Here is a 24,819-nt window from a genome sequence, read left to right as displayed (position 1 = left end):
TTTGTCTGGTTTTGTCTTGCAATTTTGACAATTCCGCCAAATATCCTAAACAATTATCCTAAATGCTCAGTTCAGATCAGAAACTCAACTACAATAAAATCAACTTGGAATTACTAACAACAAAATCACAAAACGAGTAAGTTTTATAGAACACGGCAACAAAAATGTTTGGAATGGATTTAGAAATACACAGCCGAATCAACAATTATAATAATTTATTAAATAATAACATCACAATTTTAACAATTACCGGTTAACGACAGTAAAGCTACTTCTAAACACTATCTAGTTTGTATCGATTACATTTTGCTTTATATCACATATTTAAACTATTTGAGTAGGCACCGTGTGGACACTGACCAAACTTACAAATGTCTTTCAACCAGCTAACAATAAATACATTTTTCGCATACAAAGCTATTTTTTATTCTTTTGCTTACTACCTAAATGATGTTTCAATTCATTGGCATCTTTTCTTGATACATGCCAAAAAAAACTGCTACCCTGTCATTTGAAATACTTCTCAAACTAGGTAGGTACATAATTTTATGATTTATTGTCAATATTATCACGATTTTATAGATATTTATTAGATTAGGTACAATATGATTACTATACTTGACTTTTAGTGATTTGTTTACGTCTAAAATATTGGAATTTAGGCTAACGATTTTATAACGATTCATATGAATAAAAAATGCCAATGAATTTAAAACCATCTTAATATTTCTAAAGTGTATGTAAGATCTAGGTGTCTTTATATAGTATCCACATAGCAACATTATATTTATTTATTCGTTACTGTGAACGCAATGATTTACTTAAGTTAGGGATAATAGCACCTTTGGCAACAGTAAATAAGTACATTTATTTGTGAATATATAAGTACCGTTTTATTATCATTGTGCAAGCTTCGTTGTAAACTGTTAAGTCACTTTTACCTATATGTATTGATACAAAAACATAAGTCTAGAAATAACTATTACAGACAGACATCTAACTTGTACTATTTCTATATAATGTATTTATTAACGTGATATTAAATATTTTTTTTATGATTTATTTTATTTGTGCGGTGCACACACAGATGGCGCTAAACTCAAACGTGAAATACACGAACAATGTCCTTAAAATTAAATAAATTATTAACAAAAATAAAAGATTTATAATCAAACAATTTCGCCTTTTACTACCTACTTCTATCTACTGTCCCAAACTTTCAAACAACTAATACTTAACTATCTAATTTCATATTTGTTTAGGTAAGTACCCTAGCTTTATTATAAGGTTTTACACAAACTTAGTGAGGTATTCATATTGCTCATTTTTAGTAAATACCCTCCATTATTCCTGCAAATCTGTAGAGCGATCACGAATCTTTATAACTAATAGATATTATAACTTTCATCTTGATAAGTTTTTATTTTCATTTAGGTATCCCAGAGGCGGTTTTCAAACTGTATATTCAGCTCTAGACAGTAATTCGTGGTCACTTAAAGACTGCGACATTATGCGGCAGTACACTCCAAAATTTTCGAAGGTAATTTCTTTTAAAAACACATGAAAACCCAGACGGTCTAGATCCCTAACAAAGAGTAAGAACTGTATCAAACTATCTTCGATATAGTTTGATCAAGTAGATAAGGCTTATGACCTTTTGGTCGTGAGATTGTACAAAGTGTAGTGGTAACTATGTATAAAAGATAAATACAATAGAACACTGTTTGTAATTCAGAATGAAACCGATTCTACTTAGGTATTTTTAGTTAAGGGGATCAATAGTTTGTAAGTCAAATAACCGATTAATTGGGGCTTTCTTACATCATTTAAAACAGAATCTGATGTTTCAACATTGGTAAAATATAGTTAAACATCTATTTTATATAAGCGTCAGCAATTAATTTTTCATTCGCCAGACATTTTGCTAAAACAGGGTTGCACAATTTGTTCTTTACTTTGTAGAGGGAAATGCGAGTCGCGTGAACTCAATCCGGCATCGACCGAGCGGCGCCGGTCGGACGACATCACCACATAACCAAACGTAGATGTAGATATAAAGCACATAGGTACTTTTAGGACAAACAGCATTTTAATTCTAGGGTTTTTCAACTATCGCAACTCTTCAACACAAAGCAATAACTAGGAATTCGAGCATAACTGCTAATTTTTGTTATATGGTTATATCGTCCGAAATTGCAGAAAAATAGAGCCGTACACGTAACGAATAAGTGCAAGTAAAGTATCACAAAATATGGTTAACGAGGTAAATTAGGTCATCAAACGTATCCGTGAGTCAAATCGATTGATTTTACCTGAGGGGTCCCAAAATATCTTCACATCTCTTTAACTTGGGACGTGTTTAATTTAAGTTACCCAGACCACTTATTCGTTATGTGTATGGCTAATTGGCTACTAAGTAGGTATAACGCTAGCCTAATTCGCATTATGTGCCTGAAAAAATCTAGAACATTCCTCTATGTGTTTAAAACGAATGTCCACCGATGGCCAGCATGATATTCTCGAAGGCGATCCAGTTGATCAGCGCCCAGGGTCCGAGCCTCATCCAGAGAGGTAGGAAGCCTTTGTACATCGCGAAGATGCCTTCGTTCTTTATTGATTGCTGAAGACAGTCGATCATGCCTCGGTAGATCAAACCCCTGGAAAGATAAACGGAATAATTCAAATTCTCTGAAATGTTACTCATGTCACTAAAAAATACGTAATATTTGATGAGAATATATGAAGAAATCCGTATATGTAAAGGTATTATTAACGTAAAAATTAGTAAGTAAAGGTGCAGTGAACCAATTAATCAAAGTAAATCCAGTTGGATAGAATTATGATTTCATGATAACAACATGCACAAACGCACGTATCTATCCATTAAATTATTTAAGCTACAGATAACCCAAGCAAAAGCTAAACTGAAACAAGTCACATAAGCAAGACTTGATCTGAAAGCATTCATTCATTTCAGTGGTAACTCGTAATGTGAACTATTGAAGCGTGCGCCTAAGTCCTGCGCGTGGCGACGACTTTGACCTCTTTCCTGTGACCTCGACCGCCACTCGGTACTCTCATTACCAACAATACCTACCTATTCACTATTTGCACCTATAAATAGACAACGCAACGTTTTCGCTCCTACTCTCTCTAACTTACGTGTGGTCAGCTGTTCGGAATCAACGTCATCTGTACTCTACATCTACCTACGTACAAGTACTATAAATCTAAACTTTGCTAGCGGGCTGGCTGTCTGAAAATTTACATGGAATACATTTGAATACGGAGTAAAAGCTACAGTTTTCTACGAGTACAAAGTTGCGGGCAGATGCTTGAGTAAACAGATACTTATTTAAAGTGTTCTCTGACATTATTTGCCCGTGATAAAATATAATATTCGAATTATAAATGTATGTCATATAGTAACATAAGGGAATTTGTATGTAAAGCCTTCATCTCTACAAGGGAGGTAGACTTAACATAACACCCGTATTTCCCTCGAGGGTAAATTGTGTTTAGGTCATGTGCTTATGATAGGCTAAGCCCCAGGCACAAGAGGGTCTTGCTACGCTACTAAGTACTCAGAATGCAGACTGACAAAAGGCTTTATTCGTGAGATTTGAACATTTTCAAAATAGGGCCTTCAGATATACCTACAAGCAAGCGTTTTCTATAGCATTAAAGTCAAGGAAATAATATACATGCAACATTATGATCCATAAACATATTATCTTACATAGTTAATGAAAATTAGATGAACTATATTGAACTATTGGTGATATTACCAGGACGTTCGGCCGTCGCCTTTATGCCGAGAAGCCCAAAGAACTCGTGATTAGTGAAAGCCTTTCAACTGTTACATGACGGTCCCCAATATCAATTTAATGAAACCTTACGATTTTCTAATAGCTTACAGTGTCTTAAGTAGTTTCGTGATTCATTTATTAACGATAAATTGATATTTCTATTTTAATAGATTTAAGATAACTTTAACGATTTTCTAAATTGACATCTTACATTTCTCATATCGACGGTCCCTACGTACATTCCCTCAAGTGGTACTTACGGGATTTGTCTTTTTTGTTTTCGTGACCTTCCGGGGGTCATACACTTTCGATTGATTAAAAAAAATTTAGTAAAAATGCTTTAATTCTACCCTAAATCAACACTCGACAAACCCCAGAACTACAACACTTCCAATGTAAAATGTCACTAGTGAGAGTTAAGACATTTTACATTGGCAAGTCAACAATACCCCCGCGCGCCTCCTCCGTAACTCCCACATGCGGACTTGTTGCGCTCGCGCAAAAAAGAAAATGAAAAATGTAAAAGATAAAGGTAAAACCATCAAAATATCATCAGGTAGGCTGAATTTGACGTTTTATTTTATTGTAACTTCTTTAAATTTAATTATTAGTCAGTAAAAAGTATATTTTTAATTACATTATCAACTTAAATTACTTTTTTGGTAATCTAAACAAGCTTTATTCAATTCCGACGTAATTAGTCGCTTTTGGTAGTTACGTTATTTTACTTGGGAATGTTTTGAATCAAAAAGTCTTAAGTGTTACAGAAGTGTTTTTACGTGGGAGAACATATACTACTGTTTTAAGTAACTGCCACTTAACCTCTCAAGCGCCCGGCCACCGTGTCACGGTTGAATGTTCTACCCCCGTCAAGCGCCCCGCCACCGTGGTACGGCAAAACGATCTTACATTAAAAAAACGTAAAAACGAAATGCTAAACCTATGTTTATCCCTTTCAAACATATTTGACATTGAAGCTGATGAAATGAGACGACGATCTAATGCACACACTTGAATAAGTGGTTGATATAGGCCAGAGAGCACCTTAAACAACATCTGACCCAACGACATGTTCCTTTATGACCAATATTGTAAATCCTTTTTTTAACTAATTTTAAAGATTTGAGTATATTTTACAGTTGGATTTTAATGTCATTATTCATTAACTACACGATAAGACCTTTCGTCATATTATTTATTTTGCCTAAAAATATTTATTAGACTTTCTTCAAACACATGCCTAAAGCACACAATATTCAGATTAAACCGACTATTGTACTACCACTATCAAATATTATTTGTGGTTTATTTTTTTAATCTATAGCAAATTTTATGTAGATTTCAAATATATAAGGTATGACTAGGGTGTTAGTATTAAAATATGACGGAATTGGCGCTTAAACGCCAACCGCCAATTCAATTTCGCGCGCCATTTTTGGCCTGGACGCTTAACGGTATATTTGAATTTTGACGTTGGGGCGCTCGAGAGGTTAAGTTATTTTACATCGCGAATATTAAATTAAAAATGTAAGTAATTACCATTTCTGTTATTTTACGTTACTTTTTGTTATTTTTTTCGGGTCCATTTTCGCTAGCATCAAAAGATGAACACTCAGATCTGGGAAAAGATACATCGATTGAAGCTGTGGCTCAAATCCATTCAAAAATGAGTCCTACGCCACCCTCAGCTCCATTAGTTTCAAATTTGCTGAGTGATAAAATACTGTCAGATTCAGGTATAGTAGAAATATTGGAATCGCCACAACCGACGTCTTCTCTTTGGCTCCAGGGGGTTTCTCAATCACCTTCCAAACATCGTGCTCCTTCATGGACTCCAACTCCCGCTTCATTGCTGCTATCCACTCATGGCTATCAGGTCTTCGAAGGACTTCTTTGTACGAACGTGGTTCTTCCTCTAACTTGCATGTACTGTTGTAGCAATATAGTTCACTTTGTGAGCTACGAAGCCTATTCCTCAGAGGATACCTAGGCTCTTCCTCGATATTCACACTTACTGTTCTGACTCTTGTATCACAATGTTCAGCATCAGATTCATTTGAATTCGCAGGCTCCACAGATTCAACACAAGGATCTGTATCCACATCTGCTGAGTCTGAGCTCTCCTTCGCATCTTCAATACTGTCTGGGTCTGTCAGACGTGTTTCGTTCTCCACATGCCTCACGAAGTCTTTGAAAAAGTTCAAAGCTTGAGACTTCTCCCTGAGAAAGAAATTTACAAGTGAAATCGTCTACTATTATGAACATGTTACGAGCTCCACCATAAGAACGTTCCGACATGGGACCACACAAATCAGCATGTAATAAACTGAGTTTGTCTTTTGCTCGCCTTGCTTCACCCTTTGGAAAAGGTAATCTATGTGCCTTACCTCTTATACAAGCAGCACAAGGTTCCATTACACTTTTACCTCCAACCTCGATGTTAGGCAACTTCCGTTAATCATTCAAGTTTACATGCTCTAATCTACGATGCCAAAGTGCCAACGAGTCTTCAACTTGAACCGTAGCCAAAGCACCATCTACAATAGCAAAACAATCATCCAACTTATAGATACCTGAGACTTCACTAGCAGTAACCACAAGTTTACTCGTTATCTCGCTTATCGATAGGTGAAACATCCTACAGCCATCAGAATCAAAAATAACTCTCCATCCATTCTGTGCCAACTTAGATACTGACAAAAGATTAACTTTCAAGCCAGGCACAAAGGAACAATCTTTTACAGTTAACAAAGCTCCTTTCACATTAACTATAATATCACCTTTGCCTTCACTTGACATTCTATCATCATTTGCACACGTCACAACATTCTTATCAGTAACCTTAAAGTCTCTAAACCACTGCTTCTGAAAACTCATGTGTGTCGAGGCTCCACTATCGAGATAAAACGTCGAGGGGCAGATTTGTGCACCGACAGTGAACACTTGAACACCATAACGCAACTTTCTTCGACTTCTAGGAAGCCGTTGGTAAGCGTGCACCACATCCTTGTCCAGCATCGGGCAATCGGACTTCTTATGACCTTTCTTTCCACATTAAAAGCACTTGAGCCTTAATACTGACTGTTGTTTCTTCACTACTAAAGCCGAGTTCGACGAGGAATCATTTGAAGAGCTCTGAGCGCTATCTTCTTGTAGAAGCTTTTGCCGAACATTTTGAGAAGTAATCTTCATTCCTGAATGCTCTAGTGCCATCCGTAATGGTCGGTAAACATCAGGCATACCTCGCAAAAGTACCACGGCAACCAAATCGTCATCGAAACTTTAATTGATTTCTTTACGCTTTTGAGCCCGACTCATGACAGCAGATCGGTGGTTTTCCAGCTTCTCATCCAAGAGACAATTCATCAGAGTTATGCGCATATTTATTGCCTTGTCTTCAAAAATTATTGTCAATGCATCCCACACTTCTTTTGCGTAAGTAAGATTTTGAACATACGGATACAGATGAGATTCTAAGTAAAGGCATATTAACGTGTATGCTTCTTGATCCTTCTCGATCTCCGTTTCATCATCCTTCTTTGGAAGTGTTGACGTATACTTGAAACATTTTTCTCGAGAAACCATATTCAACAAGTACCTAATTATGATTGCTCAATATTATTACTATGTAATATTTTATATCTTTATGATGAAGAAAAGGGTTGCCTATTGTGAATTTAATAAAAAAAGTTTTTAAAATATTTATTTTTATTTTATTATCAGCCCTTACCTCATGGCTCCCAGTATGAAAAACACCGTAAATCAATATTATACTCAACGTAAAATTTAGTAAAAGGCAGTTACAATTTAGATCGTTGTTCAATCCCCCATGTAAAGATCAGTAAGTACCACTTAGGTAAATGCTAGTCGGAATGTTTCCGATCTAAAACGTCGGTTGTGACCAATGGTGCATAAAATGAATATATTTTAACGTTTTTATTTTATTTTCTCATAAAAGACAACAAATAAAGACTTCGTGCAAAATTTCATAGCTCTGCGATTGATAGAACTTGAGATACAAGTGTTTGAAACTTCAAACAGCTCTCCTGTAAAATTTGCGTTTTGCAATTAGGTTATTGTACGTAGGGACCGTCGATATGAGTCCCTCTGTAGTTATTTCTTCGAATAAAATGTACACAGACTAAAATACATGAACATATTAAAAAATATATAAAATTACAGGGGTAACGTATCGATGTGCAGAAATAATTATAAAAGATTCTCCAACCAATAAAATCTCAATATAAGCCCTAAATAAAGGATAAAGACGAGGTTTACCTTCCATCCGGCCCCACGGGTTGGTTCATAAGCCGAGTCTTGAGCACATCGGCCGGGGTCCCGAGCACAGCTGCCACGAAGCCAGCCGTGAAAGCAGCTGCGCCATGCACTAGCGGCGAGTCAGCCATGCCGAACTCCCGCATTAGGAACTGTTTAGTGTAGTCGTAGGCTGCCAGGTCGCCCATGTTGACTAGAGCTGCACGTTGCACGTTTGGTATCGCTCCTAGAAAATATAGTGATTTTGAGATGCAACAGTCTTTAAATATTGGTGTTACATTACGATTAAGAAAACGCTATTGATATACTTATCTAAAAATCCTTAGTTTGCTAGCTGACTTGAAATTTTAGGAATGATTTGAAATCACCAGTATTTTAAATTAACGTGAAACGTTAATAAGCTGCCTCAAAATAGGTTTAAATTCGTTAACAAGAACTAATTTTATTCGGGTTAGGTGAGGCTTTCTATCTCCATTCTGCGTTTAATGTGACAACGCATGAAAAGGTTAACCGATGCGTCATAGTTCAAGGAATAGCCTACAATTGAATGGAGCTGTGGTCACTTCTGTGTCAATCTGTCTGTAAGTATTTTTAGCTCGACCATGACCGCAACTATAAGGCATAGACCTAGTGCAATATGCTTGAGCTTAACTGAGTACAAGAATTTCTATCATGTGCTAAGCAAATATACCTAACCTTAATGCGAGAATGACTTGTGTTTAGACAACATAAAACTTTTAGTACTAACTTCGATATTACACATACGATAATATTATCAGTAAGAAGTCTTCTCATTAATTTCCAGTTATTCAACCCAGTGTGATCTAAAGAGAATTCTTAAAAAAAAGATAACATAACGAAATGATATTACTTACCTCGCCAAAATCCTAAGATCCCGCTCTCAGCATAAAGTACCTTGTACACCTCCCTGCAGTTCTTGAACCGTGGCGGCTTGCCCTGCAGTATCCGGCGACCTTCAGTCTGCATCTGTACCTTCACCAGGTCGGTGGGTGAAGCGATCAGCTGCGCCAGGGAGCCCGCCGCCAGCCCGCCTGCCGGACTTCGTACGAATTATGTAACGTTGTTGCTGTAGTCTGTTTGTTGGTCTGTCATTAGACCATGACACAAATGACGTCTAGGAGTTTTAAAAAAGTTACATAAAGTTGTGTCTATTAGAAATTGATCCAATAAATATTCGCTTCTGCGTCGTTCGTTAGGTAAAGAAGCGATAGGCAACCAATTAAGGTAAACGTAGTGGATAACACAATTACCCTGCAGCCCTCACGGCTCACAGTAACTGTATGGACAGCGATGTATGGATAAGTTGATTAGAATACATCTATTTTCGTCGTAATTCTTTTGATGGTTATTGGTTATGTCACTCAGGTCAAAGTACGATGGCTCTACCAGATGGAAGCCGTATACGAGAGAATGTATGTCACAACATTTGCCTTTTGAGTTCAGTATCAAGTGATCCTAATTATTCCTAATAGCAACCGAGGCCGTTTAGAATATCTATAGAAGCCGTTTAAACTTTGTAACATTACGACTGTAAAAGTTGGATGAGAATGAATCAGCACATACATTAAGCTATCAGGAGTGGTTTACACACAATGCAACCAGGTGTAAGCAATTTCGAACTTTAGATTGCTACTCCGAATTTCCCGAATATTGCCTTCCTAGTAAGGGTAACTAAATGATAGCCTATCTAGTATGTCTAATTTAAGTTAAAAATAAATAAGATAGAAGTCAGCTGGTGTCCAGGGCCAGATTGGAAAATGCGCCGAAACGATAAGTCAAGGGGAATATGCTTAATTTGTGCTTATTCTCCATATAATAAACTGTACAAATATTCAGTGAACAATTCCCTCACCTACAGACGCGATCCCGAGCGACACCTTCCCGTTCTCATCCTTGAAGGCGTTCCTGAACTGTTCGTAGAAGATGAGCCGGCAGCCGGAGTAGATGGCGTGGCGTTGGAACATCGGCATCAAGCCGCTCCATAGTTTCGTCACTCCTTCTTGCTTGGCGATGCCTACTGCGGTCTTGATCATACCATGGTTCTCCAACTAAAGAGACATTGAAGATTTGAGAGTGGTTAGAGTTAAGGGCAACGAAAAGAAAGCCTATATAATATGCTACAAGGGCCGTACGGTAGGTACTGGTAGATTATTTTCTTATCTTTTGTACAATGCTAAGTTTAGAATATAAATGTAGGTGCTAAGATGCGCGTGTTTACAAACATCACATTAATTAATCTATAGAAAAATCACTTTTCCCAGACGTTGTTATGGAAAACATTGAAAATACTAAAACGTTATGTAGACAGATAATATCGGTATATTCGTTATCACTATACATGGGTATAGCTTTCACAGAAAAGCTCAGATAACATGTACAATAGGTAGCTATTCCACGAACAGATTACACGATATAAACAATTTAATCTACAGGCCATATTACTTATTATAATATAAACGTAAGTAAATTCATATACACGGTAAGGAAATTAACAAAACATAAATCCGTACTAACGTAATTAATTCCGCGATTTATTCTCTCTCCCCAGGCTCTCTAGTCTCGAAGCGAAACTCGAAGGGATAAAGTTTCTAGATTCTATTACAAATTAATAGGAGACGATATTCTCGAATAACCCTTACTAGTGAACTGCGATCGAGTTTCTAGTATATACTAGTACATTTACGACGCTTTCTATTAATCCACTTGATGTTGGATTAAGGGGCTATAATCTTATCGAACGACTGTCTATCAACTGAAAGGGTTGAATTGTACCACTTCATTATTGTTTTGTCATGACATGTACGTATTAGGTACAAGAGGAGACAGCTTTTACATTGTCGCTTTAGATTGCTTGCAGCAGATGACTGTTTATGAGAGTAAAGGGAAGTTTACTAATACTAGAGAGACGACCAATGCTCTAACAAATTTCACAGCACACATTGCAGAAAATAGAAATAATTATATATTTACACGTAACAGACTACTCGAGATGAAAAGTCGCTCTAATTTTTGTCTTGAGCGTGTTCAACGAATCTACATGACTATGCAATTCGTGCTCTGTTGATTAGGTTATTCATCACAGCATAAAAAGTGTTGCGAGTTTTTTCACGGAGCAAAGTTCACAATATGACGTCACATTAACTACAAAGTAGTTTTATGTGTTTGAACTTTGTTCTGCAATGAATCATATTGTGACCTCATCCTCAACAATGCGATGTAAATGTACCAGCACGAGACGACAAAGTAAGCAAGAAATAAAACTGGCAACTAGATAGTTTTTGGTTCGTAAACTAAAAATGTATTTGTAAGGAGAAATTTGGTTCAGTCAACTCAAGTCTCAAAAGATACAAATATTTTGATATAATTTGAGTAAAACTACATTTTCAGGCATTGCTGTCACGAAGGTTCATTTAAATTTCGCGACTGTAGATGTCGATATTTGCACTTTTTGGTGTTATGTATGCGCATATGAATGCGAAATCACTTCAAAGTTACGAAATATTAACACTTATTTTAAGCGCTGAACGCGCACATTTCATGTAATGCATAAAAAGTCAATGCCGAGATTCAAAAGGAACGCAATACTATTCTGTCATTTAGAAAAATGTAGTTCGTCGTCAAATGGTCTATCAGACTTGCTCGGACCTGGCGTTGGCAGGACGGATGGGATTCGCGAGACGAGTAAGAAAATCTTATGACTGAGTTATAAATAATTTATGATCTAACAGGGATTTAATGATGCAGGTCAAGGATGTACAAAGACTTGAAGGCGTTTTTTTCAGACGATCAGACGATACAAAAGAAGCAAAGTATCAGGAATTTAGTACGTTTTTCGGAATTGTATCTGTTTGCGCAAAAAATTCTCACGCTTGCGAAATTGGGTGCATTTTAATGTAAAACAATTCCAATTCGGAGACCCGGTGATTTCCGTTTTATTCTACCGCGAAATGCTTTTAAAATCAAGATAAATTGTGTCTTTTTTATCACGTAGTTATGGAGTAAGGAGATCATATCGAGCAAAAGTACCTCACCTTATATCCAATCTTAGCAGCCGCTACCTCAGATTGTATCTGTAGCCTTGTCTTTGTCAAGTCGAACGGGTATGTTGCTGCAATAAAAATTGCTGCGTTAGTAATTAGGTAAGCTACAAACACATAAGAGGAATTATCACGAACTCGAGGACCATTTAAATAACTCTACGGTGGTATTACTTTGTTTTAATGTCCCGGTGGTAAAAAAATGGCATTTGTAGCATTTTTTAACTGAACAGTACCTCTCGAAATAGGTTTCGAGTTCCTCTCACCGCATCGTTAAAATATTGAGTAGTATTTGACATATTTTAAATTGCGCCCTGTTGAAAATGTTTAGTGGAAAAAAGTTACATTACGTACTTGATGGCAGCAAATTAACCATGATGACATTAAGCAAATTAACTTGATTAGCTATTTAAATAAAAAGTAGAGAGCTACTTAAGCACCTATTCAAGTATTCACATACCTATTATTTACATTAATAAAACAAATATAGCTGTTTCCTAGCAGATAATAGGCGTGGCAATGAACCGCGGTACGATTCCACTGCTGGCAACCACTTCAATAACTATCGATATCGACACTTGGAGTGCTTAGGAGTTGAACGTTGGAGTAGTTGAAGGGCACTGTTGTTAGTTTGATACTGTCTGAGAGATTATACAAACTGCTGTGCCAGACGGGTTCCGTGTTGATAGAGACAATATTTGTTTTAAATCTTGTCTGGTTTAAAATGGCGGGTCAATACTATTTAAAACTTCTTAAAAAAGATTTTCATTTGTCGGTCAGCAGTCTTTTTAATCAATAATCTGGTTTATCTGTAAAACGTCAGGCCGCCATCAGCCATATCAGTTTCTAGATTGGTCGCTGTAAGAACATTAGTGCATAAAAACAAAATACTGTCGAATATTTTGAAGTGAGAAACCTCCTCCTATTTGAAGTCGGTTAAAAATAGTCGCCATGAGTCGAAAAATTCACTAGACGTTTATGATACCAGTATTGTGATGTCTTTACTCTACGGCAGGGGTTCCCAACCTTTTCTGAGTCCGGGACCACTTTTATATTATTCTTCTTAACAGGGACCACTATGTAAGTATATTAAAAATAAAGTATAGATCACACTAAAAATTTGAATTTAAAATCATTTGCGGACCATATTTTGACTCCCACGGACCACTGGTTGGGAACCACTGCTCTACGGGCTAATTCCACAAGAGATTCCGGAGCTAATAGATGATTACATGTAACAAATTGCTATAATGCCTACCTGCTTCAGCTGCCCAGGCTCCAAGTACGGCGACACAGTACCTGGTCCCGACGGAGTCAGTGATGGTGGAGGCAGGGTGGTCGGCATTACGTAGCACTGGCATCTTGTGGGCTGATCACCTCGCTGGTGCACTCGCTCTGCCCATAATACCTGAGGAATAATGCGGCAAGTTAATACTCTGATCACCCTTATTTTAAATTTAGGCATACCGAATAAAAACCTGACGGTGTTCCTTCAACAGTCACCATAAAGTGGTCAGGACGCGGTACCTCCAATTGGATACTCCGCGTCCCACTTTGATCACCCTGGTCTAAGTTAAAATTATGTTCTTATTACCGTTATAATAACTATGTGTGATTCCTTAACAGGTATTCGAGGCTTTAAAACAATGTGTTTATAAGAATCCATTACTATTGTTTTGCCTTTGGACTTATAACTGAGATTACTCTCGTATCGTTTTTAAAAAATTGAAAGGTAACTTTTCTTATGTCTACATCTTTTTGTTTTACCACTAGGAATTTATTTTATTTTACTTGACTAGGAATGTCAGTGTATGGAATAATCCTGCGGGGTTAGAGCCTAAATTAAACCCAGTTTTTGTGGCTAAAGTCTGGAATTTCAGACGTATGTTCTAGAAAAAACGTCACATGTCGGGCATATGCTATCCAGACGCTGTAAAAAGTTGTATGTCATTCGTCTAAAGCACTATCATTTAGGTTGATAAATGAACGTTTTTGTTATACCTAACCTCACTTTTTGTACCAAGCACCTAAATGCCGACTACAAACCATTAACAAGGCTTTATACAAGTACTTATAGAATCTAGAATTAATTCCCCCGAAACTTCGTCTTTATACAAAAACCCAATCTCATTTTCCCGTCCTATCGCAAAGCTTTCCAAAGACCCGCTAGTTTTTTCTCAGTGAGCCTTGAAGACGATAATATTTTTATCATATTGGATCTTAAAGAACGTCCGCAATATCGTTTCGTTCAAAGATATTTCGGATGGAAAATCTATTTTAGGAACATTCAATTTCGTTTCTATGTCAATTGTTTCGTGACCCTGAGCGTTGAGCGACTCTCCGTAACCAATTAGCAACACCACTTGTCATCGAAAATAAAACCTCATACTTACTTACTTTATGGAGTTTCAAAGCATCTTGTACATATACAATTAGGTAAGTTCTACATATATGTATGGTAGTAGAAACTATTAAGGGACAGCATTCAACATTCGATCAATTGCGTGTCCCTCATCGGGCAAGGTTACGTTGAACTGTATTTAGTGACAGCTTTTACATGCCTATTATTAATATTGTATGTTACCATCAACTACCGAAATATCGATACTAATATTACAAATACGAAGATTTGGATGTTTGGTTATTTGTATTGATGTTTTTAACTCAATCACATGTAAACTACTAAACGCATTTTGATGAAATTTGGTACCTAGGTACTCAGAAAGTTTATAATCTGGATTAAGGCGTATGATACTTTTTACTCGGGAAAATCCTTTCCCGGACGTAGTCGCGGGTAGATACTAGTGTAATATAAACAAAGAATAATTCTCTCGCGTATTATGACGGCACGATATTGTCTGAAAAACTGTAAACATAACTAGTGCAACGAACAACAATTATAATCTGATGTAAGCGATTGCAGATTAATGTGTTAATAGCTATGTTAATAGCGTTTGTATTGCGTTTGATTATTATCGAACATGATTGGTGTTTGACCTGTACCTTACTCTCTTTGTTTGGACAATCATGGTACGGAATAATGAGTTATGGTTCCATCGAAAATTGCATTTTATCGAGCAATTTACAGTCATTGACAGTCAGCATTAAAAATATCTGTACAAATATTTTCAATAATACATAGGTACTTAAGTTTAACGCCTATGTAGGTACTTACGCCTATTTTCACAAATTATTATTTGACGTGGGAATTTACTTTAGCTCCTGACTCTACCTAGATAATCGTAAATATTACATTGTTGAAGGAAAAGCATTAAAAGCACCACCTTCGCGGTGATGCTTTGCATTGAATTATGTAATGTTGGCGATTCAGATTATGTCTGCAATCTTCGTGATATATAAAGCGATGTCTGCTTAATTTTTTTTCAGATTAAAATGCATAATAACAGTCAAAGATATTATTTTAAGCACGCACATCTGTATGCAGTAGAATATAATATATTATCTGTCATGCTGGTCTCCATCAAACGATTGATTTAAAATTTAGATAGGTACCCTATACTTTTTTTTACAGCCAGCCTTTGCCTAGGTAAGACGGGTTATTATAAATCTTCCAATTACATCAATATTAATTTATAAGTAATATTACGATACTATCTACGAGTAATAAGTATTATTACTAAGCGCTGATAAGGCGGCAGATAAAGTAAAAGGTCCTGGGATCGACTACACACGCAGCTTCACATAGCAACGCAACACATGTTCCGATAATAATCTAGATTCTATCCGGTTGCTAAAACATTAACACTATTATATGAAACAGATGCTTCTAGCCCTCGGCTCTGCCTTCTTCAATAATAATGATAAGTATCTCCTTTATTTCAACTAGAATTATTATACTTCCATTACGTTGAAAACGATATTCGAATTGAGAGAAAATGAGTTAGTGTTCGTTACTCTTCAATCCAAAAACCTAAGAATAAAACACACACTAATAATATAATTTATATTCTGAATTAAAATGTGGGTTTACTTTTTATCCCAAAAAACGTTATCGAGCCGAAGCCGCGGGTCAATGCAAAAAAAAACAGTTTTCATAATATTTACTCATTATGTATCCTCTAAGCTCTTATAATAAATTTACTGAGTTAGTGTCTTCGAAAAGGAATATAAAATACATATTACCATATATTATATTTAGCCAGTCGAATCGAAAACGACGTTCATAGTCCTCCCCTTTGTGGATGCGAGTCACCCTCTAATTAACAAGCCTAAATTCGGTTCAAAAACTCCTTTGAAGTCAAGTTCAACTTCCAAGGCTCGTACTGCTCGTAGCTAAAGAACCTTGCTCTTGGAATATTATAGAAATAAGTTATAACATAAAAGTTTTAAGACATGCGTCTCTTTGTTTTTCAGTTTCTTTTAACGTTTTTCAAATAATATGATGATACTGAGAGGTTTTTATCTCTGAATTATTTTTTTATTCGCGCTTGAACGTGAATAATACGATGACGCGACGAAAACAATGGTGGTAAGATTTAAATAGCGATCAGTCATGTTATTTTATTTTTTACTAAAAATTATACTTAAGTTATTTTTAAAACGTATTAATTTGTGCATTTGTTTTATTTTGGAGTTAATTTTGTTAACCTTCTGTTTTACTAATTGTATGTCTACATGCAATGGGTCATTATTTAATATAGGTAGTGAAATCGTAGGTAGGTACTAGTAGGTACGTATTTTGAACAATGCGAATAACTACTTACTAATATGGAGTTTATCATAATAATGGAGCTTCAAATTCGGTAATAATCTAAAAAGGTTGGCTTTGCTTGGGAAGTCTTTAGTGCTACCAATTCGATTTAAGTATTGTGCTTACATACTTTAAAAAAAAATAGTCTAGATTTATTAAGCTACGCTACAGCTAGACGAAGTTATTCCAACGTTAACATTCATTTAACCAGTCAAACGTAAAAAATAATCAGAATTGAACATTTTCTTGGCGATAAACATCACCCTTTTATCGCTTACTTGGCAATCAATAAGTTCTTTACCATCGGGTTACGTAAAGGTCAACCGAGCACATACACATCTGAAATAGTAATGTACGGCCGAGTCAATTATTTATATTGACTCGACGGTCTATAAAAACTGAACTTTGTATCGTTACAATTACTGTTTACCTTTTATTGCTAATGTAGACTTATTAACTAGGTCATATGTCGACATTGTATTGATAAAATGTATTGTTTGTCATTAAAATTGTAGGAAAATAGAACGAGTTCCTTTTAAGTTGAACATAGTACATTTTAAGAGTAAAATATTCGCGTGATCACTCATCTTGCTTGTAAGTTATTATACGCAAGTACAGCAAGCGTTCTTTATGTATAATTTTATCGTATCGACGGAAAGCCAACGCAGACGGTGAGGCGCCATTTAATGTCTAAAATATACACAATGATGGATAATATGATGTCATAATTTATAATAAAACTTGTAGGAAGGCAAAGCTGCGTTAATTAATATGTTTATCAACACATACGTTGTAGTTACATAACATTACATGATTATAATATTACATCTAATATATTATACTAGATACTAGGCAATAGGCGTTACTGGGTATGTTTATATACGTAGTAATCGTACAAAAATAGCAATATAGGATGACTTTGAATTTCAAATTCACGGTCATAACGAGTTCGCACCTATAACAGCATGGTACCGTAAAAACTAACTAAGGTAAAACACAGACTATTAGCAGGAACAAAACCACATCCTATTTGATAACGCGCTTGAATTCTATGGAATAGTAAATTATCCTTAACCGTTTGAAATACAAAGCGCCGTGTTTTAATAAGGAATATTCCATTAAAGATAAAATAAGGTTCCTGGTGTCGAAAAAGAAAGAGTAGATTATTTTTAATGCACGCTGCACAGACCTAAACTGGGTTAAGATCGGCTTTGTCGCAAATGTAACTAACTGTACAGAAGAGAGAGATTAGCTACTTATCTTATCTTAAAGGAAGCAAAACAAAAGCTCTTACACAAAGGCCACATTTAGTTAGTCCTTGGAACATTCGCAGTGAATGTAGTAAATAGATTTTTACAAGAAGAAATATGTGAACATTTTTCCTAAACAGTTGGCAAGCGTGCGGGCTAAAGCTGCGTAAGATATCTTTGTAGGAACACTGTGACAGTTCTGGAGATACGCCAAATTCTTCCCCTACAAAGACTGCGTACTATTTAAGACCAAAATTGTTTTGTGTAGCTAAAACTTGCCCTTACTCCTATTTTTTTGTCGCTAGAATATTATATTTTCCCGAACAATATTATGGAAAATACTGTTTCATATTTAAATTCATATTAGAAGGCGTTTTATTTCTATTGTTCTGTGAATTTCCAACGCCAATGGTCACGTTTTCCAAGAAAGTTATTTTATTTGAAAATCAATACATAGTTAACAAATGGTTTTATTTGTATCGAATCTATCAAAAAGCTTTTAGTAAATTAATTTTGGAGGGCCACGGAACAATCACGTTTCGTTAGCTTCAAAGGTCAAACTGAAACTTTAACGCGTTGTTTTTTGTTATATCATTCATTAATTCAAACAAAAAAAAAGATTTAAACAACACAATCTCCATTATTTCTACTTATTGAAAAATAAAACACGGAAACACTCGCGGAACAGACATAACACCGACTGAAGTTCAGCGCCTTAATTATTCCACATCATAAATTAATGAGAAGCCCTAAGAAACTAATCCCACGCACAATCCCTCGACTATGATTCACGTAATCCGGGATCAACGACCGCGACGAACAAAAACACCAAACTTGGTCTAAAAGCCAAACTACCATGAAACTACGGTGAATTTACTGAGGAAACTTCGTCCCCTACCTTGCACTGAACGCCACACCAAGCCAGGTGAAGATCAAACGACGACTGCTACTGATAACGCACTGGCCGTAGTCCGTATGTCATGACTATCATAACAATCAATATGTAAGTACATATAGGTCAATGCACATTGGACTATGTTATATTGTTCTTAATGAAACTTCCTTTAATAAAAGCGACAAGTTAATAGGACATGCTATTTTAAATTTTGCTGCATTGAGGCGCTTAACTGCTCGTATGAATAATAATTGTACGGCCAACGTTTAAGGCATAACAAATTTTCTAGCATACATCTATCAGTAAATATATGAAAATTCTGTCATTTTTAAAAGACCGATAAATCGTAATATCCGGTCTATTTCCCTCGAGGGTAGGCACAAGTTGAATCGTTTTACTTTTCCGTACAATCCCTATCAGGGATGTCACGATTCTCTTTGATTGATATTGGCGCATTTGTGCACAATTCATATTTGCGAGAATATTTTAAAGTATATTGACCAACTATATTTTCTGTTCATATAAATTTCATATTAGTATTCAGTCATAAAACCATTCAATAAAACAAAACAATGCAAGGTCTTCACGGTTATTTTGTATACTTAATTTAAAATAAATTTATAAACAGCTGTTTGTTAGCCCTCAAGAAGAATGGTCTATAAAAAAAAACAAAATACCACAATGTGCATTAGAACATAATGGGAAAAGACTACCTACTCAATTAATAATATCGTAAAAAACGCTGAAAGTGCGATTAAAATTAAACGATTTGCTAAAAATACTTACCTAAGTGCTAACACAATACTTGAGTGATCCAGTTTATTCTAATTCACAGGCAATTAATTAATAATGTAGGTATTTAAAAATTCCTATAATAAATAGAGAATTAATAACTATAAAGAAGTAAACGAAACCCTCACTACATTCTCCTGGCTCTACGGTCATACATAGCGTTGAAATTAAAAGATATGAAGCAAACAGAAACACAATACTCACAAATAACTGCCACTGAATATCCTTGACTCAACCACGTTATTTTTTAGTACTGGCACAAAATATTTAGCACAGCGGTGATTTAGCACGAACGTTCATAACTAAAATGAAGCGGTTTACAGAGGTTCGCCTAAAATCGCGGTAATTGTCTGAACACGTAAAGTACAAACTACGAACTCCGACACAAAACGATTTTCTATACACTTCACGTAAATACTGAAAACTAATTTATTTTAAAATAACAATAATGCTAAATTAGCATAGATAAGTCAATGAACTTAATTTTTGTCAATACCAAAACTTGAATGGTATTATTAACTCGACATTAAATTTAAATATAATATCGTATGCACGTATTTCGTATAAAAATTGAGTTCAAAGAATGAATTCACAGTGTGGGGCGTTGTTTTATCAATGTTATCATACGCATGTTCGGTTGAACAGATGGGTTATCTGTGTTTGGTTCTTATCAGATTTTATTGCTCTGTAATTAAAATTTGATCAGGTATTCGAAAGTCCGAGAGATAAAGACAAGTGTTGGGTAATTGTTTGACCGAATTCTCGTTAAGTTTATGCGGTGCATACTCAACAATACGTCTTACGTACATGCGTCTGATTTTGTAAATGCTTAGTAAATTTCCAGACACAAAATAAAAGAGTTGCCCTAGCATCAATTTGCATCAAATCTATTTTAAGGACAAGAAATTAATTTATCTAACATTTACTGCAGTCTACTTTTTAATATCACCATACACGTGTAACAATAAATGTAGGCCACACATAGGTACGTAAAACTACTGCATAACGATACGTCCTGTAGAACGACACCCACGCGAATTCATGCACATAATTTGAATAATATAGCCCTGTCTATAATTTACTTTCCACAGTCCATCACACATCATTTGTTTGATATTTTGTGAAAATAATAAAGCAAACTTTATTAAATTATTATTTAAATTGATCAGCTGCTATGCGGTTATGTTCCATTTAATTTTCGTATCAAGGCGGTAGTGAACGGACATAGTTTCAGCACCGTTTTCCTTTTGAGTCATACTACATAGTTGATATTCTGCGGTCGCTGGTACGAACAGCAATGTTCATGTTAGTGACTAAAGTAACCTTTCTCTCTGGTGTAATGTTCGTCTTGAGTCATTTCGATAACCTTTGCATCATGCACATAGCTATGACTTACGCAGCAACACTGCAGTACAAATTACCAAAGCTTTAGTCAGTAAGTTATCAAATGGATAATTTATTTAGTCGATGGTCGGTTTTCTCTTATAGCTTCTGTTATAAAAGATTGCGAACAGTTAACAACTGTTTTCCATTTTTAAGAAACACTTTCTTGAGAATCAATAAGTAAGAAAATATCTCCGGAAGGTTCTCTACAAGTTTGGAAATTCTTCAAGATCTATACGCAAGTTTATTAACACTGACATGTCCAATATAATAACAACTATGACCTTAATCGTGCCCAGTGAAGAAACAGTAAATTATAGTGATAAATTTTATTGATTTGACATCAATAATTCACGCTTATCAAGATAGATGGCGTAACGTGTTCTTTAAAATGCTGTTTGAACTTAGTAGTTATAGCATTATACAGATTACTATTTATCGATTTGTGTACAAACAAAAACCGAAACAGTGACAATGATTTATGACCAGTTATTAGAACTATTAATGCACAATAAAACTTAATTGCATTCGTGAATCGAAAATACTATTAAAATGAAATCAGCACACAAACGTGAGTGCTCGTATGCAATTAGCATGTCAGGTGTAAAGGCCGAATCAGGGCATAAATAGAAACTTTGAAGGACTAAGCATAATAATATATGATTACATTTAATAAATCGGAACTTGTAAACCTAGATTTTTATTCACTTATCGTCTGAAGTCCTAGTCAAAGTGCTAATTATTTTACAAGCTATAGTTCTTATAAATTGATCATAACTCTTTGAATGTGTAGTTAGAATACAGCATTATTTTGCTTCAATAACAATAAATTATGCCAATTACTTATACACTCCGAGTTCAAACGCAAAGCTTATTTCCCTCGCCGCCTTTTCTCCGGAGTCTCATAAACGTCTGGGGCTCTATTTTCACTCAGGCTCTGCGAGTATTTTCACTATTTTCTATATTCTGCAGTAGCGTCTGGAAAAGATGTTATTAAATTCTACGTACATACATGTATAACGTTAATCGTGCTATCCCTGTTATGGGAATTTTACGACAGTTACTGGGATACGGGGACTGAATGCCTGTATTATTTATCTCTACAAATACGAATAGTTTCATAGAATATAGTGAGCAAATTCCATGATTTACTTGCTAAATTAATAAGTTCATTTATTTACTACCTATCACGAAATATCATTGAATTTGGTTAACCATACCAATATTTTCATTGACACATTGTTGGGTAAGACAGTTCCAATATTTTTTTCAGGAATGTAACAAAATAGAAGGCTTATTTTTAAAACTGTCTCTCATACTCCGTATACCTGCCTACTGCCAATCATATGCCAGTTAGAACAGAAACAAATGCCAGGAAAACGTCTGGTATCGAGTATTGACCAACCGATGGAAACATGGCTTTTCCGTTGATTGTCATTGACTTTTGTTATGATAATGGACTTGTAGCGGCTCGCTACATACAGCGACATCTACTGGGACCAGCGCGCAACCAACCACCACGCGCAGTGTGACTGACGTCACAAGTCCTAGATCGCGCTATCGAAGTTTGCACTGCAACTGACTATATATACAAGTTCCCGACTACAACAGTCGGGCAGCCTAGGCCCACCAGGCACGATCACCTCGCCTGGTCGGAGGATCCTCCCTTTGTGTTGGAGGAACATGATCACCTCGTTCCTCCACAGTGGTGACCCCGACGTGATTGGAAGCAGCCTTCACGAAGATCAGACCAGCAGCAGCAAAACTTCGCACCCTCATCACTCCTCACTCCTACAGCAGCAGTCGAACAACTCCAGCCAGCATCTTCGGCCACACCAGGGCACTCCACGAACATGTTGCTCACGCACATGACTGGCATACCCTGCGGCCTCAGCGGCATCCAACTTGGGCATCATCGTCACGCTACTCTGACGCTCCCAGGGCACCGCAACGCTTTGTCTCGACTCACCGCAGACAACAAGCACCTCGCCCCGACTCACTGGGGACACTTCACCGCACACCGCACACCGCACCTCTCCGACTCACTGGAGTTAGCGGCATACAGTTCCGACTCACTGGGACTTGCGGCATACAGTTCCGACTCACTGGGACTAGCGGCATACAGTTCCGACTCACTGGGACTAGCGGAATTCGAGTTCCGACTCACTGGAACTCATCAATGCATGGCACTGGAGAGACTGACTGACATGAAGAGAAGATCGACCTACGGTCTGAGGGGGAGTGATGTAGCGGCTCGCTACATACAGCGACATCTACTGGGACCAGCGCGCAACCAACCACCACGCGCAGTGTGACTGACGTCACAAGTCCTAGATCGCGCTATCGAAGTTTGCACTGCAACTGACTATATATACAAGTTCCCGACTACAACAGTCGGGCAGCCTAGGCCCACCAGGCACGATCACCTCGCCTGGTCGGAGGATCCTCCCTTTGTGTTGGAGGAACATGATCACCTCGTTCCTCCACAGACTGGACAGTTTTCTTTATACCGTATTTATTTGTACCTAGACATTGTGAAAAGAACAAAGGAGTTGACACGTTTTAGGTAGTAGACTATTGTTTGGGAAATGGAAACAATCTATTGGAGCACATTAAATCTGATTTAACCTAAATACGTTGGCTGACAACTACGCTTTTCTATTTCGTAATTCATTCTAATTGGATTATAAGCTCTAATTAGACTACATTATGTTTCTGAAACAGATTTTTCTGTATATGAAAATTATAATGCAGACTTGACAAAACTTCTATCCGGTAGTAATTTTCATCTCTTCTTGTTATAAGCCCTTTAGCCGTATATGAAAGAATTTTGGGCGACTGCCATTAACATTTTCCAATTACCTACTTTTTACTGTCGAATGTCGAATCTGTAAAATCTTTGAACGCTGTCGGCGAACTTAAAACATGAAATGTAAGGAGATCGTTAAATGTAAATTGGCCTTGCTCTGATTTACGTTGTCGTATTAAGTCGAGATTATTTTTTGATAGGCTGGTTCAAATGTAGAGACGTTCAGATATTGTGGTTGTATTGATGCAGCAAATAATTTCAAAGGTGAAACATAAATCTTAAATGTCGTTTGATAGAATTCTGATAGATCGTTCAAAGTCAAAAGTTTTGAATCAAAACACGACAGCTTCAGGCAACGTTGTTTCTTGTAAACAACAAGATTTGGATCAATATCTTCAAACAGCCTAAGGCAGAGAGGCACACCTTGTTTACCTGGAAGTGGAACCACTTTCTAATACACGTGGGACGCGATTCAATGATGCACATTATGCATTAAATCTACATTTATTGTTTCACTATATTTATTACCCACCTATAAGGTTGCCAGAGAGAACAGCAGCATTGGAGATAAGGACGTTTTATCGCAATTTCAACTGTGTTTCCATTCATCACCTGATAGTCGCAATGTAAACATTGAACTTATTACATAAATGACTGTATAATAGCGCGGGCCGAGAGAGAAAATAACCGAGTGGGACGGATATATGGGCAGACACGTGGGTGGGTGAGGGATAGGTATATTTGTGCTTGGCCCAAATTCGCGGTGTAGCAATGAGCCGCGGCGCGAAAGAGCGCGAGGCGAGTGGCACGAGGGTGTAGCGTCCGCCTCACATCGCT

At 36.4% G+C, this 24,819-nt stretch overlaps 1 protein-coding gene across 3 annotated transcripts; it reads right to left on the bottom strand.

The window, feature by feature from the left end:
• Positions 1-198: 198 nt before the first annotated feature.
• On the bottom strand, positions 199-24,819 carry Ucp4A (Uncoupling protein 4A). 3 transcript variants are annotated; one of them, XM_076117266.1, is made up of 7 exons: positions 24,515-24,819; positions 13,401-13,550; positions 12,137-12,213; positions 9,958-10,153; positions 8,960-9,136; positions 8,088-8,310; positions 199-2,657 (listed from the first exon to the last, which is right to left on the bottom strand). In XM_076117266.1, the coding sequence occupies exons 2-7, from the start codon at positions 13,501-13,503 to the stop codon at positions 2,483-2,485; spliced, it is 951 nt and encodes a 316-aa protein (XP_075973381.1). In that variant the 5' UTR covers positions 13,504-13,550; positions 24,515-24,819; the 3' UTR covers positions 199-2,482. The 3 variants fall into 3 exon arrangements, with proteins under 3 accessions (XP_075973381.1, XP_075973380.1, XP_075973379.1); XM_076117265.1 differs by lacking the exon at positions 24,515-24,819 and adding an exon at positions 19,995-20,150; XM_076117264.1 differs by lacking the exon at positions 24,515-24,819 and adding an exon at positions 19,002-19,093.

Source organism: Anticarsia gemmatalis, chromosome 8 (genome assembly GCF_050436995.1).
Source record: "Anticarsia gemmatalis isolate Benzon Research Colony breed Stoneville strain chromosome 8, ilAntGemm2 primary, whole genome shotgun sequence".
Lineage (NCBI taxonomy): Eukaryota > Metazoa > Arthropoda > Insecta > Lepidoptera > Erebidae > Anticarsia > Anticarsia gemmatalis.
This window is presented reverse-complemented; position numbering and strand designations above follow the sequence as displayed.